The sequence below is a fragment of the Camponotus floridanus genome, unplaced genomic scaffold, assembly GCF_003227725.1.
Source record: "Camponotus floridanus strain SB8 unplaced genomic scaffold, Cflo_v7.5 scaffold31, whole genome shotgun sequence".
Lineage (NCBI taxonomy): Eukaryota > Metazoa > Arthropoda > Insecta > Hymenoptera > Formicidae > Camponotus > Camponotus floridanus.
This window is the reverse complement of record NW_020229448.1, coordinates 176,945-195,599: the sequence shown is the minus strand read 5'-3', so window position 1 is coordinate 195,599 and position 18,655 is coordinate 176,945. Positions and strand designations below refer to the sequence as shown.

The 18,655-nt window shown below is 31.3% G+C and overlaps 2 protein-coding genes across 2 annotated transcripts in view; one reads left to right on the top strand and one right to left on the bottom strand.

The window, feature by feature from the left end:
* Positions 1-14,529, top strand: part of LOC105252357 (unc-112-related protein) — a 36,641-nt gene extending 22,112 nt beyond the window's left edge. The window contains exons 2-8 of the mRNA XM_011259688.3: positions 8,826-9,059; positions 10,470-10,738; positions 11,143-11,562; positions 12,020-12,448; positions 12,693-12,905; positions 12,979-13,215; positions 13,512-14,529. Coding sequence (XP_011257990.1) covers positions 8,826-9,059; positions 10,470-10,738; positions 11,143-11,562; positions 12,020-12,448; positions 12,693-12,905; positions 12,979-13,215; positions 13,512-13,712 — 2,003 coding nt within the window. The 3' untranslated portion in view covers positions 13,713-14,529. The remainder of the gene's footprint in view (positions 1-8,825; positions 9,060-10,469; positions 10,739-11,142; positions 11,563-12,019; positions 12,449-12,692; positions 12,906-12,978; positions 13,216-13,511) is intronic.
* A 631-nt stretch (positions 14,530-15,160) lies between these two features.
* On the bottom strand, positions 15,161-18,537 carry LOC105252356 (testis-specific serine/threonine-protein kinase 3). Its single transcript, XM_011259687.3, has 4 exons — positions 17,776-18,537; positions 17,302-17,475; positions 16,142-16,807; positions 15,161-15,527 (listed from the first exon to the last, which is right to left on the bottom strand). The coding sequence occupies exons 1-4, from the start codon at positions 17,857-17,859 to the stop codon at positions 15,360-15,362; spliced, it is 1,092 nt and encodes a 363-aa protein (XP_011257989.1). The 5' UTR covers positions 17,860-18,537; the 3' UTR covers positions 15,161-15,359.
* Between the last annotated feature and the right edge of the window lie 118 nt (positions 18,538-18,655).

Sequence of the window (18,655 nt, the reverse complement as noted above, 5' to 3'; positions counted from 1 at the left end):
ATGTATAAATATCACAAATATATATAAATATATGATCATAAATAAAGATATGATATATTGATAATTAATTAAAATTTATCAAAATTTGAAAAATAGCACACTCATGTATGATAAACCATTTTTAATTGTTTTATTTTCTATTAAAATATCAATCGTTTTTATAAATAGGTTTTAAAACATACTGTGTCGTTAAGATATAACGTTCATGCTACTTTATATTTTAAAATCATATATAAACTTTATTCTGTGATTGAATATCTCTTGCAAGATTAGTGTTGCTGGGGGAATATCTCATTATGCATATACTGATTAGATAATGTATAAAACGTACGCGCGCGTATAACTGAAAAAAATATTTTTTTTTATTCTCTAAACTTGCTTTTCATTCTTTTTTTCTTTATCGAGTGTAATTTTGTATTACATGTTGTATTGTGTAAAGAATACTGAAAATAAATCTATCAATTCTAAATAAAATTTAATAAATTTGCAGCATCAATGATAGATTGTAAATGAATGTTATTTGATGATGTAATTTTTCTTTAATTTTTCATTTTACTATTATATTATATATTATTATTTTATTTGTATTGCTCTATAATTATTATATTTTATTATTAATGAAACATCTCACTATGTGATTTTTGAAAAAGAATCCCGAAAAAGATACTAATTGTATATGACGGAGTATGATGACGAAGTATTTGCGACAGCTGTAACGAAATAGTTATGGCCTTGACTAGCTAATTAAATTCATACATATTCATTCATTTGCACGGAGGAAGTCTATAGATAGCGTCATTGTTTCGCTACGCTTTTTCTCATTTATCGACATTATAGAAAACATTTTATCGTGGAAATGTGATTTTTTAAAATTTAACGGATATGGAAATAAAAAAGAAGACACATCTTTTACATTTATTTCTCCATATTTATTTTACATGTATTTCTCCATATTTAATTTTCAATTTCTCTTTAGTTAAAATTATATTTTTCTTACAAGAAAACTCACAATCAATATATTATACATGATAATGATAATACAAGATAAATTAATCTAAAAAATCAATTAAAAACATATATAAAAATATATAACAGATGCGTATTTCATATATATTCAAGCGAAAAAGCTTCAATCAAAAAGTCTTATTTTTCGTCACATCTATTGTTAGCATTTTTAAATTTTGCGACCATTATTATTGTACACAATGTCTATTTATGTCCTATCGCGCTCTGTTTATTATTTAAAATTTAATTTTGTTTGTATTTTTGTTGTATTTTCTAACGACTTCTTGAATATTGAAAAGTATGTTGAAAAGATCGAAACGTACGTATATATTTTTTTATATCTAACTGATTATTAATATATTATGTCTCTTATTTAGAGTCTTTTATTATTACTTTTATTTTTTTGCTCTAACATCTTGCGCCACGGTCTTTTAACCTTTCATTTTTTATTGCGTAGCCTTATTTTTCATTTTTTACGTATTTTTTGTGATCATATTTCCTTCTCGATTTATATATTATCATAAATAATGGATCACTCTGTGTATATATTTAATTTTATACATAGATATTTTTGTAGAACAGTGATTCCAATGCAAGACGATGCAAGGTGCATTAAACAGACACCTGTTGCATGTTATAGCCAACGATCAATCAATACCACATGATTACACGGAATCTTACAGTTTTATTAATAAATAAATTGTTCGGAAGTCAAATCGATTAATTCTATTTTTTGCAATTTTTTTAATTTTTAATATTTTAATATACGATTAAAGTAAAGTTTTTTTAGAACACTTATTTTTTTATGTCCAATCAGAAATTTTTATCATAATATTTTTAAATGATTTAACATGTTTTTTTTTAATAAGCTTTATAATTATTTATGACTATTATCTGCAATTTGCACAAGTTCTATGATGCTTTATGCATTATTGATACGTTTACAGCGATGAATACATGAATTTTTATTACATATAATTATTTTGCGTTTTAATTACGCAACAATTATATTCAATTAACAGGTTGTTATATTCCCGCTCGGATAAAAGAAGCAATTTATTACTGCAATTTTTATTTAAAAAATGTCTCTACTACATTCATGTACTTGTTAAACAAGCATATCACTTCTTTTCATAAAGTTACATCCGCAATAACGTGTGTGTCTCATTAGTTATAATAATATTTTTCATGAGTAGAGGTTTTATTTTTAATTTGAGCGCAATTGTACTAATTATATTTCATTAAAAGACATCATTATTGTGTGCCACATTTGTGTTTACATAAATATATGTTTGATATAACAGAAGTATTAAATTATTGCCATATTCATACGGTATAATTAATATTAATAAATAAAGAATAATGAATAATATGAAATATAATAAATAATAAGTATAACAAATAATACGAATAACAAGTAATTTTAATATAATGGATAAAATTTTATCTGAATAGCAAATTAAGTACAAACATACATTTATTAGTCTATTGAAAGATCTAGCAATATAATGCCATAATGATGCAAGATGTTTCCGTAATGTCTCTTAAGAAAACGAGCTGATCGTTTCGCGACTGACTCTTTCGTCTCGCACGATATTAAATTACGAGTGGCACATCTGGTACTTCGTATTGCGGTGGTACGAATGGATTAAGCCGAATAAAAGGCGTCGAGACTGAGTCAGCATTTATTTTTGAGCAATTAAACTAGTATATGAAAACTTTTTTACTATTTTCTTTATATAGGCACTAAATTTTTTTCCTTTCACCGACATACTTTCCATACACGATAAACTTCATCTATCTTATGACGAGTATTTTGTTTAACAAATTGATGTTTTGAACATTCAATTAGACGCATTTTTCATTTTTCATTATTTGTTCTTTATTTCTTTTTTTTTTTTCAAAAGAAAAATACTTAGATTTTTTCACATTTCGTATGTGTGTGTAAAATTTTATTAATATATATAAGAATGTTGTAATTAAAGAATTATATAAATATATGTGAATAACAAAATTCACAATCGCACGATTCACATTATTAACAGTAAGTTTATGCATTCCTACTGTTGCATCACTAATAGCATAATTGACATCGACCAAAGCGATTGTATCCCCCCTCTTAATCGCTTGTATCATGAAAATCGGATTATGCTGTACAGCACAAGGGGGGGTTTAAATAGAGCCAGTGCAACAGGTCTGCCAATTTACATATCTCTCTCCTGCCGCTTAAATAATCTTTCAATCTTAATTGCTGATACATGGTTTTGATTAGTTTAAATTGTAATTATGAATTCAGGTTAAGCCATATGGCTAAATTAAAAAGTAAAAATTTTGAAAGAAGTAGTTTTTCTACTTGATTAGTTTATATCTACACACATTAACATCTACATTCATTAACAATAAATAAGATAATTACGGGGATAATTTTCTTTAACGAAATTATTACATTTCAGTACTTTTCTTTTATTTCTTTAAAGATTTTTCAATGTTGCATCGTTTTGATTTTATGGCCACTTGAAGTTTTTCGTTTATAAATTGGCAAGAGAAAGCGGAGTTAAACGGACGAGCAGTCAAAGGGATGAGATTTATGTAAGTCCTTGTCAACACACGGTAGCGATCGCACACATGTATACTTTTGCATATCGTAAGGGAGTGGCTTGACAATGCTAAGAAGCTCTTTGGACTTTGAAAATCCCTTTGAAACAAAGAGGAATGAGAAATACGAGTATAAACGAAGGATATTTAAACAATGTCACTTTTGTTAGGTGTATTTCAGACTCAGATTTATAATTCACTTTATTTTTTTAACAAAAAAGATATTTGATTATTATATATTAAATTATTAATATATTGTTATACATAATTATCGCAATGTTACAAACGCACTATTATGCAACTTTAGCATTTATGAATTGTGATATATAAATAAATAGATATATTAATTTAACTTTAAAGATATTTAATTTATGTATGAAATTAATTTTTATATAATTCCTGCCTCTTATTTTACTCGATAATTTATCTCGGTTGATATTATGTAATTATAATGCAAATATTGTATAATTTTAGTCTATATAACTTATTCAGATATATTAACATGAATGACTAGGATATTTTAGAAAATAAAAAAGAAAATAAAAAGATATACATATATTATATAATAAGTATTTCTTAATGAAGTGTATTATTTAAATTCTTGTCAAATTATATACACAAATAAAAATTATATTTAATTTTATTTTTTTCATACTTTTTTATGTTGGAGGTTGAAAAATTTATTAACGATTATAAAAGCACAACTTGAGTTAGATTTTTTCTAAGTTACAGCGTTGAAATTATACTACTTATTTTCTACTGGTTCCACTGCTCAATTCAATTGCTCTATTTATCCTGGAGCGAAGTCTCCCTCGATCTTGACAAGCTCAGTTGCACGTATCCTTACAACCCCTTTTCAACGCTGAATATTTCACATTTTATCGTCCGAGATATGAAGAGAGTATACGTGAAAGCTCTCTCGTTTTTCGTACTAGAATTCGCATAATAAATAGGAGAAATGAATAGAATTCTTATTAGACGCTATATAGTGTACGATTACGAGTGCGTTATTATTGTGTGGCATAATTTGATATGCCATTTTCCCAATGCTTAACATTTGTCGTTGAAGAGGAAAGGGGGTGTTACATGCCGCCACGTGCGCGTACCGCTTCTCTTATTAAAGCTCACCCTTTTTACTCCGTGTACACATACATATACAGCGTTTGTAAATGCTCCTGCGGAGTTTATATAGACCGCACGTGCCTCGTAAGCCTTTCGCCGTTTACTCGTATAACGGATGTTTCGTCACAAAATCTCGCAATGTTGTCATCGAGGATTTAACCATCCATCGAAATGCTTCCGCAGCTATTAATCGAAAAGAGGTGAATATTATGTCTCAGTCTAGATTTCAATTTTAAAGAATACGCAATAAAAATGAAAGGCTTTGGCGCAAGATGTTAGAGTATAAAAAATAAAAGTAATAATAAAAAATTTATATAATATTTAGATTATGTAATATTAGATTTAGATAATATTTTGATTTTCTTTTTAATAATAAAAGACTCTAAGTAGAGACATAATATATTAATAATCAGTTAGATATAAAAAAAATACATACGTATATTTCGATCTTTTCAAGATCCTTATCAATGTTCAAGAAGTCGTTAGAAAATAAACAAAATTAAATGTTAAATAATAAACAGAACGCGATTAAACAAGAACAAGTGCGATGGGAAAATCGCGTTCTGTTTATTATTTGAAATTTAATTTTGTTTTCCAACGACTTCTTGAACATTGAAAAGGATCTTGAAAAGATCGAAACGTACGTATTTTTTTGTATCTAACTGATTATTAATATATTATGTCTCTTACATAGTTTTTTATTATTACTTTTATTTTTTACGTTCTAACATCTTGCGCCACGGTCTTTTAGTCTTTCATTTTTTATTGCGTATTGTATCATCCGGACCATATATTACTCAATTTTAAAGTCTCTTGCGCTTCTAAAATTGATTTAAAAACCTATAGAATTCAAAACCTATAGAATACAAAAACCTATAGAATACAAAACCTATAGAATACAAAACCTATAGAATACAAAATCATACGTATTCAATCTACGTATTCAATCGTAGTCGGGAAAAATAAAGAATAAGTATAAAATCTAGGAATTATATATTATCGAATCTGTTTGAAGAAGTGTATTTTCTTGCACAGCAGACTCTTTAGATGCAAACACGAACGTTAAAATAGAATATAGTACTCGTCATATCAGGAAACATTGGCTCTTGGATACTTGGTATGCCAAACCGCCTACCCGAGAATATTCTCCCTACAATTCTTCGACGACGTAACGAAAACAGACGGGTTCTGTTTCGTGCCAGAGACCGATTTCACGTGTGTCGGATGGCGAGTGTCGCGTATGGATCCCTCATACTCTTGAGAGGAATTATAAATAGGCGCCATGCGCAAATATCGCGGTCGTTGCTACCGGGACATGCTGCGAAAGCAAGTCTAATCTACAAAAATCTAATTTGCATTCGGCAACGCCTTAATTTTTGTAATTACGGTTGTACGTACAGATCAGATCGTAACTGTCTGCATTTTTCACTTTCATTTATTCTGTAAGAATAACGATGAAAGACATAATCTGAAAAGCATAAAATAAATAAAAAATAGAGCATATAACATCATGTATATTATTATTATTATTATTATTAATCAAGCTTTAAATGTTTGATTTGTGTTAAATTAAAATTCCTGCCTTATTATTACATTTATTCTTGTGGCACAAAACACAGTATAGTATTCTTCTCTTTTGGAAAATTGTAAATATTTTTCAATTTATCCATAAAAATTTTTTATTTTTCTTTATATAAAAACATGTCAAATATATAATTTTGATAACAGAATTATGTCTCTTATAATATAAAACTAAAAATATGTGAAATTAAAGGAACGAAATATAAAAATATAAATAAACAGTAATATAAAAACCTGAGAGATTTAAAACAGTATTATAAATAGAATTCAAGAGAATATCTTTTCTCGAGACCCTGATAATATTTTTAATAATCATAAGAAAAAATTCAGAATACAAAAAGTTTTATAGCATTTGAATCGCTTATTTACTAAGATACACACATTTAAGATTAAGAGAAATTATAAAAGTATAGTATTTAATCAATTTTATTCACCGAGAAAAATAAATAAATTTCAAATCAATTAAAAAAATTTTGAATGTAAAAATGACGGAATATTCCGTATAGGTAACTTGTTGCTTGGCACGAACACGATGTCAACTCTATCAATCAAATTTATATTCGTATACTGTATTATTTATTGATTTTAAAAATGATTGATATAATATATAATTTTTTTCAAGGAGATGTTGGAGGGATTCTTATATATCTATATTATATAATGCTCTTTATTGTCGATAAATTATATTTTTTTGTAAAATAACAAAGATAGATATATTTGAATAAAATATAGCAGGACTAACACGAAAAATAATATTAACTATAAAATATGTGTAATATCAACTTAAACTTGATAATTGAAACGATATTTTATATGATTTCAGTCTGTGGGTTATTATTATTACTATTATTATTATTATTCCATTGAAATTAATGGATTATTCACTTGCACTTTCCAATGTTACATCTTGATTCAGTATTATTTCTTTCGTCATTTTTATTTTAATATTATTTTGACTATGTATTTCTGAGATTGAGAAAATTAGATTACGAAATCAGTATATCAGGAAGAGATGTAGTTGTCATCATTTGTGGGTCACGATGCCGCTCCTAGCGGCACTACGACGTCAGCATGTTATTGTTATGCGACGAACATTTTCTCTTGTCCAGCCAATTGACAATACCGTTTGCTTCCGTCCTACACTCTACAAGTCGACGAATCTACCCGTTTATTCAATTAGACAAATAATAAGCACTAGATTAAAGACAAAAAATAATGCATAAAATATAAGTTATCTGAATATATTTGGAGTAAAATATAAAATTTTATACAAATAATAAAATAGATAAAATTAAAAATTCCATTCTCTATATTCATTGCAATTTTGATCATTTCGCGATTGTCATGGTTAAAAGTGGAACGAAAGGAAATGCATATGGGAACCGGAATAAAAAAAACGTAAGAGATAAATATGTACATCTGTTGTGTAGGCGGAAATTCTCGTGGGCTGTTATTCGAACGCGCGATGCGAAGAAAACAAGCAGTTAACAAGCGAGTGGCCAATCTCACGCGGTGATAAAATTCGCGAAATATTTATAGATCACAGCTGTGCGATCGCGATGAGTTCGATTCGTCGAACAATGCGCCATTTTTTCCAATTTAACAATATGAAAATATTTTATTTGCAAATATTTTGCATACATTTTCACGCTACTTTAGATTAATTGATTATTTTTTATATATTTATATTCGCACTCAGGTTTTAATTACATTTATTCCTTCTTGTTGATAATTTTTCTTGCGAATTACTTCATATTCAACAGCTTTCTTTGTATTATTTTATATTTACATAATCGGAATTCCATGTGTGCAACTTAATGAAAATTTTAAACCCTCCTCGGAGATCTGTACGGATTTTCGGTACCCCAGAGTCATTAAATAGAGCCCATAGGAACTATGGTATGGGGTATTATGCGACACACAGCTGTGAAAATGGACTTTTCGTCAAAGTGTATGCTCGTTTGCTTTATGTTCCATCGTCGGATGTCTTATTCCCTGCAGTTTCGAGGGACGAAACCCTCGAGTTACCCGACCCTTCTCGCGTTCCGCATCCGACCTTGTCCACTACCATGTGCTTAAGTATATTTGCTCGGAATCTATGTACATGGACATATCTTGTATCCTCTATTTTAGGCATTGTTTCAACCGACAAATTTTGGCACGTGTTATCAGATTTTTCGATATAAATTTCTATTGTTACATCATATTTTTCAAAGCTTACATCACACAATCAAAAAAACTTAATTAATATAATATACATTTCCATCGATAAAAATCCCATGAAATTATTTCTAAAAAGATATCGTCCGTTTTGAGTCAACAATTGGGGAAAGGATACAAATACTTTTATTTCGTAAAATATATATATATATATATATATATATATATATATATATTTATATCGTGCTTGGAAAATATTAAATAAAATATTTATCGTAAAAATAATATTCCAGGAATAATATTCGCCCAGTCCCTCTTCTTTTTCTCTTAAGTTTTCACTTATTTTTTTCGTTTTTTCGCAGATATCGCCATGGACTGGTCGGACCATGCACTTTGGTGGCCAGAACGGAATCATTGGCTGACGAGAACGCGTAGCACGTTGGATCAGTACGGCGTAGCAGCGGATGCATTGCTCCATTTCACACCCATGCATAAAACCCTAAGGGTGCAATTGCCGGACATGCGCTGCCTCGATTGTCGAGTTGATTTTTCGGTCAAAACCTTCAACGCGGTCATTAATTTGTGCAAAGAACTTGGTGAGTCGCGAACCTATTAACACCATTTAAGGAGAGTAATAGAAACAAGTGTGACGTCAATCTCCTATCGTGTATCTCTGTTAACGTCAATTACGAGAAGTAAATATTTTTTTAAATTGATGCAAAGATCTGCTAAGCAGAAGTATATGACGGAAAAAATTTCTCTTCTACATATATGGGTTTTTGAAAGTGAAATACTTTATATATTTCACATAAAAATAGTATATTTTATGCACTTCAAAATAGTATTATACAATTTAGTTTACAATTCTCAATAATTTATAATTTAACTTGTGAGAATTATTCTTTTAAATAATAGAATGACTTTGCATTATATTTCATGTTTTTTTTTATAACAAGATAATTTATTGAAAAATTTTTCAAAATTTTATAAAATTTTTTATTTTTATTTTATTACAGTACATTTATTTTATTGATAATAGTACATTATATGTACATTTGTAATATAAGTAATAATGAGTGATATAGATATGCATAATTGTAGTAATATTTTGCATACAAGTAAATGCATTATATTTTTTCTCTAAAATGTATAAAACTGTATCAGCAGGAATATTATACATGATAACATGAGAAATGAATAATAGAAATGATAAATTTACAGTCACGCGAAGGTTACGTCAGAAGCCAATTGCGGCTGTCAATTCACTACCGCAACAATCTCCAAGCTAGCTTTTTAATCAAGGAAGTGGGTTAACGCGATAATTCGGTCGAGAAGATAAAGCTGGCTTTTGATTAGAAAAAAATACCAGAAGAGATACATGCTTCTCTTGTTTATAATGACCTACAAGATTCTCAGAATTATTCACATTATAATGTTATCAGAAAATAATTAGCTTTTAACTTGACGAAATTAATGAATCTATTGTTTTTACATTATTTAACATTGATTTAATATTTTATTGTTGGAAAGATTTAAAACAGGTGACAGAAAAAGAGTGAATAGATTTCTTTTCGGCAATTTAAAAGTTGGAATCGCATGCAAAGTAATAAAAGAAATAAAAAGAAAAAATAAATAAAATTTAAAATTTATACAACTGTTGACTGGATGAAAATCGCCCAAGTATTCATCTATCGAGTTCTATCATTTTTACGCTTTTATCGATTATATTTAATGGGCGTCAACGATACGAGATCAGTGTATATCATATTCATAAATAGATGAATACGCTAATACACAAAGTACGCTGTTGCACGCGATCCTTATCCATCGGTTACTCGATTCCCTTGTGAGAATATACAATACATGTGTACTGGAAAAGGAATGCCATAATATGAATGCGTCACGTTAATTTGCCTGTCGTTTAAAGACAAAAAAATATGCACTTTTTTAATCTGTCTAGATTAAATGCGAGATTAACATGCAAATTATCGCAAATTTTGCCGCAGGCATTAGACACCCGGAGGAGCTTTCGTTCTGCAAACCGCTCGAACCAAATCACCTGAAATACAATCTGAAGGATTTGCCAGCCAAGAAGAAAATCGAGAATCAGAAGAACGGTCATTGGAACGTGCCGGCCGACACGAATACCTTCATTCCGGTTAGCCAGAGTCCCAGGGGATCTACGGGAAGCTTAGATCAATCAAGTCCATTCATGTGCGCGCCAGTCACACCCAACAATAGAAATCACAGTACACCGATCAGCTCTCCTGTCTCGGTAAGTTTACTCGTAGACATTTATATGAGACTATTAGAGTAGAAAGGGAAATTTATAATTATTGTTGTGTAAGCGAGAGATATGATAACTAGACGAAAAAAGTTCTATATTTTAGATAAATATTTATATGCACAAATATATTTTGTATATCTTTTGAATACCTGAATTTCGTTTGAAAGTATTATTCGCAATTAAAATAAATTCAATTATATTTTTTTATCATTGCGAATTATTTTATTTCGCATCAATTTTTCATTTTTTATCGAGAGGCGAAGAGAAGAAAACTCACAGCACACTATCTATCTGCGTACAGACTTTAGTCCATAATTATTTAACGCTTTGTCGCGTCGCTATTATTTTTGCAACATTGTAATAATGTGGACTTTACACTTACAAATTCCTAGCATACCGGCACATGGAAGAGGAACAATAATTCTTCCGGTTTAGGTAGCACTGGCTCCTTCAACGCCAATAACAGTACTATGAGTCTCGAGGCATTAAACGGCGGATTGTCAGAGTCCTTGGCGCAGAGTCCGACATCGATTTCGCCAGAAACGCGAACAAAATTGATAAGGCCAAAGAGTCTGATCGAAAGGGCAAGGATGAACGTTGCTTGGCTGGATTCTTCTCTATCGATTATGGAGCAAGGTATCCGCGAATTCGACACGCTCAGGCTAAAGTTTAAATTCTACTCTTTCTACGACCTAAATCCGAAGACTGACGCGGTCCGCATCAACATGATTTACGAACAAGCCAAATGGCAATTACTCGCGGAAGAGATTGATTGCACCGAGGAAGAAATGCTGATGTTTGCAGCACTTCAGGTATTTACAAATAAATTATTATATCGTTAATAAAAAAAATTAACACAACTCGAAGATGAATATTTAATTATTTGAATAAAATTTTAACATTTCTTATTTGTTATTTTAACTATTATATAATTGTGTTAGTCATTGCTTTTTATGTTCATGTATTTCACTTTTATGTTCAAAGCTGCGTGCGTGTGTATTTTTATTCTCGACATATTTATTCTCACCGACAGAAGAACGCGATGCATAATGCATGCAAATAGCTGCGTCTTTAAGTCTGCTACTGCTTTGTCATCGTAACCATAATGTTGTCACGCGACAATATGACCAAGATGCAAGCATCTCTCGCCTCGACCCACAAAATATATCTTGTATACCTTATACACCTACATGCTTGCGGCAAACATTGAGAGGAAGGAGAAAAATGCTTCAATCATATCACCTGCACTTTTCTCTCTAATGGCTGCAGGTACAAGTGAATCTTCAGGCGAGTGTGCCGCAGCCCACATACGATAGCAATGGAGCGACCTCGCCCATCGAAGATGATATCGATGCGGCCCTAACGGATCTGCAAGTGACTCTGGAAGGTAGTAATATCAACAAGGGACCCAGTGACATCACGCAAGTGCCCGAACTCTGCGACGAGCTACGTTTCTTCAAGCCAAAGCGTTTTACGTTAAAAGCCTTCAAACGTTATTGGTTCACGTGCCGTGATCTTCAGTTAAGACTCTACAAGAGTAGGGAGGAAGCGAACGGTTCAGAGTCACCGGTTTACGTGATTAATTTGCGCGGCTGCGAGGTCACGCCGGATGTACATTTGTCGCAAGGACGCTATGGTATTAGACTAGAAGTGCCCAGCGCTGAAGGCATGACCGAGATGTGGATTAGATGCGATAACGTGAGTTAATTAACCCATATAACATTTTATCAAGCTGCAACATTATTGATTTAACCATTTCTAAACTTATTATATATTAATGCTAAATGTTACATTTCTACATATGTGACATGTATGATGAATAAAATAACAATTTTTATGAATAGAACAGCTCGAGCTTTATGATCAAAATCTAAATATTATAATTTTTTATTCGAATTGTACACGAGTATGTACTCGATTCTTATATTTTTTCTTATTCTAGGAGCAACAATACGCAAAGTGGATGGCCGCGTGCAGATTAGCGGCTAAGGGACGTACCCTCGCCGACGCATCTTACGAAAGCGAAGTCAACAGTATCATAGCTTTTCTGCAACTACAGAGGCCTGCACCTGCACCGGCTATCAATCCAAACTCTTTAGATATCATACCAGAAGATTACGTCGCATCCCGTTTTGCAAAGAAATTTAAAGGAAAGGTAATAAATATATTTGCGTATTTAAATCTATGAGCAAGAGATCATTAAACTGCATCATTACTTTTTTTCGCAGTTGGTTCAGAGAATCTTGGAAGCGCATGCAAATGTTAAAGACCTATCTCTTATTGAAGCAAAGCTAAATTACATTAAAGCTTGGCAATCTCTTCCGGAATATGGTATTTCGCTCTTTATCGTGCGATTTACTGGCAAGAGTAAAGACGAATTATTGGGTATTGCCAATAACAGACTAATGCGAATGGAACTTCATAGTGGCGATCATTTAAAAACTTGGAGATATAATACTATGAAGGTATGATACACTTTGATACATTCATATATATATATAAGTAATTTATGTATGCATGTTATATTGTATTCCATATATTTTTATATTATATATACATATATTGTTTGTTCCTTCATATGGTAATATCTCTCGTTAAATGCACTTTCTTAAGTTAACTTTATATTTTTATTCAAAAATATCAAAGCATCTAAATCTGTCAAGTTATAAACGACTAAAAAGAAAGCTTTTTAAAAATTAAATTTTTTAGAAACAGTGAAGTTTTCCTGAGAAAAAATGCATAATTATTTATATTTCCATAGGCGTGGAATGTTAATTGGGAAGTAAAACACATGATGGTACAATTCGAGGAAGAGAATATAATTTTCGAATGCCAATCAGCAGATTGCAAAGTCGTTCACGAATTTATAGGAGGCTACATCTTCTTGTCAATGCGCTCGAAGGAAGCGAATCAGACGTTAAATGAAGAGATGTTCCACAAGTTGACCGGTGGATGGGTTTAATCTAGAAATGTATATGAAGTAAAAAATTGTAATAAGTTCTAACATATTCTAAAAAACACGATGATACATTTTGCCGGGTTAGCTACATCCTTAACTAGTAGTAATAGTAGGAGAACGGGTGAGATTTTTAGATCTAGATGACATTTGGGACTAAACAATCTCAAATGTCGTCTCGATCTAAAAATTTTTCTGTGACTCCCATTGATTAAGAGAAAGGAGGATGAGAAAAAGGGAAAGAAGGGGAGGGGCGATGATATCGCAGAAAATTTTCATATATCGGGACTTGAACGAGATCCTTTATATGTCAGGTAATCTTTTGTCGTCCTTCACGCTAACATTTGTAAAAATATTTAAATCTGATTGTAGTTATATATCACATTTTAATACTATATGCTATAAATAGAACATTGTACATCTTTCTACAAACAAAAGTTTTAACGATTATAGTTATTTTTAACAGGAGGCTACTCAAGGTTTATTCACTACTCCTTGATCGAAGCATCTTAATTTTATAAAATATCAGTATACTTTTCTATTCAATTTATCGTGCTCTATCCACTGAGCATTGATCTAATCTTTAACAAACACTGTATATTGACAACCGTGAAAATCACCTTAGTTAAAAAAAAAGATAGAATTCGTTTCTACATGTATTTATATCTATAATTTTATAAATAAGTGTCTAGAAAATTCTATTTTAACAAGACGAATTATACTTTATACAAAACTGTTTCTACTCATAAAAAATTTATCTTATGATTAAATTTATGTGAACTAATAAACGAATATATCGAACATGCATAATCGAGAAAACTTGTAAAACATCATAATGTATTAAGATAATACTCCTTACAGCAAATGTATCGATTTTTATTTAATCAAAAAATTGCTTTCAGGTAGTAGATTTCTTTATATTCGCATAACACTTCAATGAGTGATTATAATTCTTTATCTTTCTTTCATAATTTGTGTGTTTATGTCTTCTTTAGTGTCACAAGGTGCTATATCGAACGCGAGTTCGACTTTACAACGCAAGAGAGATCATGTGTGTATAAATTATTTGTTATTTTAATGTAAATTAGATATAGAAAAATATATCTCACATCGTTATATACATTGCATCTATAAAAGATATTGAATTATATATTATATATATGTAACAAAAAAAGATTATAGTTTTGTATATTAATAGACAGTAACTGTATAATAAACTTATTATTATTAATACATTTGGCAGATTATTCAGTTTTTATTCTCCATCGTGCTGTAAAATATACAATAAACGGCTCAATATTCATTTTACTGCAATTTGTAGATATTTAAACAATAAATAAATTATCGAATAATATTTAATTTTACGTCATTGTTAATGAATTAATTAAATTGTTCTTATAATTATTTGGATAAGAATTTATGTAAAACTTATAAAATTCTAGATTTTGCTTTTATTAAGTAATACAATACATTATCAACATTTGTGTAAGTTTGCATTGATCATAGGAGCAATGAGAAATTGAAAAAATACTAGTATAAAGACTAGTGTAAGTATCTTCAAAAATTTGAATTTGAAAAATTATTAATTTATATCTCCTGTTAATCTCATGTTTTTTTTAATTGTGTATTTCTTAGTATTGACAAATCCTTGTCTTATCCAACAGTAATGGACATTTGTGGATCTTTTCCTGATATATTTATCATCTTTGAGGACGGTTGATTCTGATTTTCCGAATCTTTCTTTAAAGAGTGTGCCCTCGTTGTGACAGGTACATTCCCGGTTCTTGCACCTGATCCACTCAGGTTACCACCTCCACACATCTAATTATATAGGCAACAAATCATTATTTTAAAATGATTCTTACATAGAATCTAAAATATGTATAATTATATCTAGAATTCATAGTAAATAAAAACAATAATTATACGCATTTGATAATAAATTAGCGATTTTTTAAGGGTACTTTCACTTGAAATTTATCTTTTAAAATTTCGGTATATCAATGAAATAAGGTCTTTTATCGATTAAAAATATCAACTTAATTTTTCTTATATTAAATACAATAAAGTGAAAAATTGTGCGAAAATTTCCCCTGCACTTATTTTTGCACATTGTATCTCGTAATTTATTAAATAGAATAAATTTTGTAACATGTTCAAGATGAGTTCCTACATTCGTCAATTATAAAATATTGTACAAGATACATCAATTCTGTTAGAAATTTAAAACACAAATCGAATAAGTTTACAGAAAAAGAAAAACAGAGTTTTGTATATTTCAGCAATCTGCATCTCATCGAATAGGGTAAAGAAACTAATTTATTTCGATATATAGCGCAGGAAAAAAATTCACATTTTCTCGCTTCTGATGTCATAATCTAACATGATTATAGAGAGTCTGAAGTATAATAAAGACAATGAGAGATTGTTATAACCGGAGTATGACTCGGTGGCGCTGAATGGACAAGCCTTCCGGCCAGTGAACTCGTTCTCTCCTTTCTCGCTCTCATCCACTCGTGACTTAGCACTCTCTCGAGAGTCAGCCTAAGAGTGATATCTGGCTCGAGGATCTGCCGGACAATGTTCTTGGCTAGCATGGATACGGTGTCGCGAACGCGCGATCTAAATATCCAGTTGCGTGACATTTGATCTTTGAGAAGTTTCCGTAGGTTCGCATCATCGAACGGCATCCTGGCATTGAGCATGATGAAGAGGATGATACCGAGCGACCACACGTCCGCCAATTTAGGATTATACGGGGTGCCGGCGACGATCTCCGGCGCGGCGTACGCAGCCGAGCCACAGTAAGTGTGGCTGAGGACCCGCCTGCCTTCGTGGTCCACGCAAAACCTGGCAAAACCGAAGTCTGCCAGTTTCACATTGAACTTGCGCGAGAGTAATATGTTCTCGCACTTGAGATCACGATGAGCGATGTTCTTGCTGTGTAGATAATGCAAGCCGGACGACATTTGACGAAACCATAGCCGCGACTGCTGTTCCGGCACTACGCCGTTGTTCGTCACGAAATCCAGCAGATCGCCGTTATCGGCGTAGCGCATGAAGATGAAGACGCGCGGGCCACGCTGCAGGATACTGTGCACCTGCGCCCGACCAGATTCAGTACGCGATTCAATATAGGCTGCTGATGTATTAAGCAAAATTGGGCGAAACATGATCAAAATATGGATAAAACATTCTTCATTGCCGAGTATTAAGATTTTTCTTAAACACGATTACACATTTCTTATCAACGATTACAATCGTTTTAACAAAGACGCCAAAAAGAATTCTTTATGAGATCAAATTTATTGTAACAAAACTTTAAAAACTTTAATTATGTTGCATAGAAATTAAAAATGGACTTTAATCATTCGAAAATATTTAGACATTGCTATGTCACTGAAAAATAATCCAATTATGAAAAATGACACTGCTTACTCGAAAGTTATTCGCTGAATAAACAATTCTCGCTTTTTTCCTAAGTCAATTTTGAAAAGAGAAAAAGAAAATGGAATGTATGTAAATGTTTCCGCCGCAAATTGTTCTTTCTTCGTCAATCGGAAAAAATCGGCTAAATTTTCCTGTTGTGTCTTACTTGAATAATATGCGGATTTTCTATTTTTGTTAAAATCTCGAGCTCGCGGGGAAAAAACTTGTCCAAAAAGTCGTGCGGCGCTTTCTCCTTGTCAAAGATCTTACAGGCCAGACGCATCTTCTTGGAATTCGTGCCATCGATGTATTCTGCCAAGTGGACAGTCGCGTAACAACCCTAAAAACATTTTTAATTCTATCTTAATGTCGCGTAAAAAATTAATTTGTAGTCATAGCGTAGACTAATTTTGACAATTGACGTAAGGCATGTGTGCGTGTGTGTCGAGCGATATAAAATTCAATACTGTTTCTCAAATAGTATAAAGATGAAAATTTTATTTAAATAAAAAATGGCTCTAAAAAAGAAGGAGAACTTGGAAATAATATTGCTGCGAAAGTGTACGGGAGAGAGAGAGAGAGAGAGAGAGAGAGAGCATAAAATTAAATTACAAACAGACTAATGTAGGGAAGAATAAACCTGTCCGATTTTTTTGCCGATGAGATAGCCCCGCTGCTCGAGAGCGTTCACCTCCGAGTTTCGGGTGCCGAGTCGCGTGGCCATGCCAAGTGATTCTTCATCGATCCTTCATCACTGATTTCTCCTCGTTCTCTCGAAATAATTGATTTGAGAGAGCGTCTTCCTGCGTCTTGTATAGATATATATCCACGGTAAAACAAATTCTTCACTAAAATTCACCGAGAAAATTTCTCGACGCTCTAGTCTCGTTTCTTCATGTACTGTTCTTCGGCTATTGACAGTAACAAGTTTCGTTGACGCAATTTCTGTCCTGAAGCGGCACCGAGCACTTCGTATCTTGCTGCTACATCGATGCGTCCAAAGCGGATCTGTTCGAGCATTTGAGAAAAGGAGAAAGAAAGAGAGACGATTGCGAGCACTAGAATTTTGGACAAGCCTGGGACCAGCTTGCGCTTGGTGTGCGAAGGGAAGAAGATAAAGATTCGTGTTTCATTCGAGCGCAGCCATTATACTTGTAACAATGAAAACAATCGACGTGCATAAACACGAGATTGATTTTTTGCAATTTTGGATAGCTTCTCTCGCTGCGCGAATCAACTTTTGGATAATATTATTAATGATTATCCTTGATATCTTCTCGCTCTCTAGCTCACAAAATGGAAATGTATGTTCATCAACTCTTTATCATTATTAATAATTATATTATTAATAATAAATAGTAATCACCTTATTACCTTTATAACACATACAAGTAAATTAAAGTTAATAATTTTGTTGAATTATACTATTTGTTCCTTTATATAATATCTACAATATACACTTTTAAAAATTATAAAAGATTTTAAGGCTGAAAAATTTGATACATTTATCCTTAGTTTTA

Bases quoted from the DNA above. Each gene is read 5' to 3' on its own strand.
- LOC105252356 (XM_011259687.3), bottom strand. From the start codon at position 17,859: ATGGCCACGCGACTCGGCACCCGAAACTCGGAGGTGAACGCTCTCGAG. The intron at 17,476-17,775 runs GTTTATTCTTCC...AAATGTTTTTAG, and splicing joins TCGGCAAAAAAATCGGACAG to GGTTGTTACGCGACTGTCCA. The intron at 15,528-16,141 runs GTTATAACAATC...CTATATAATTAG, and splicing joins CGCCACCGAGTCATACTCCG to ATGTGTGGAGGTGGTAACCT.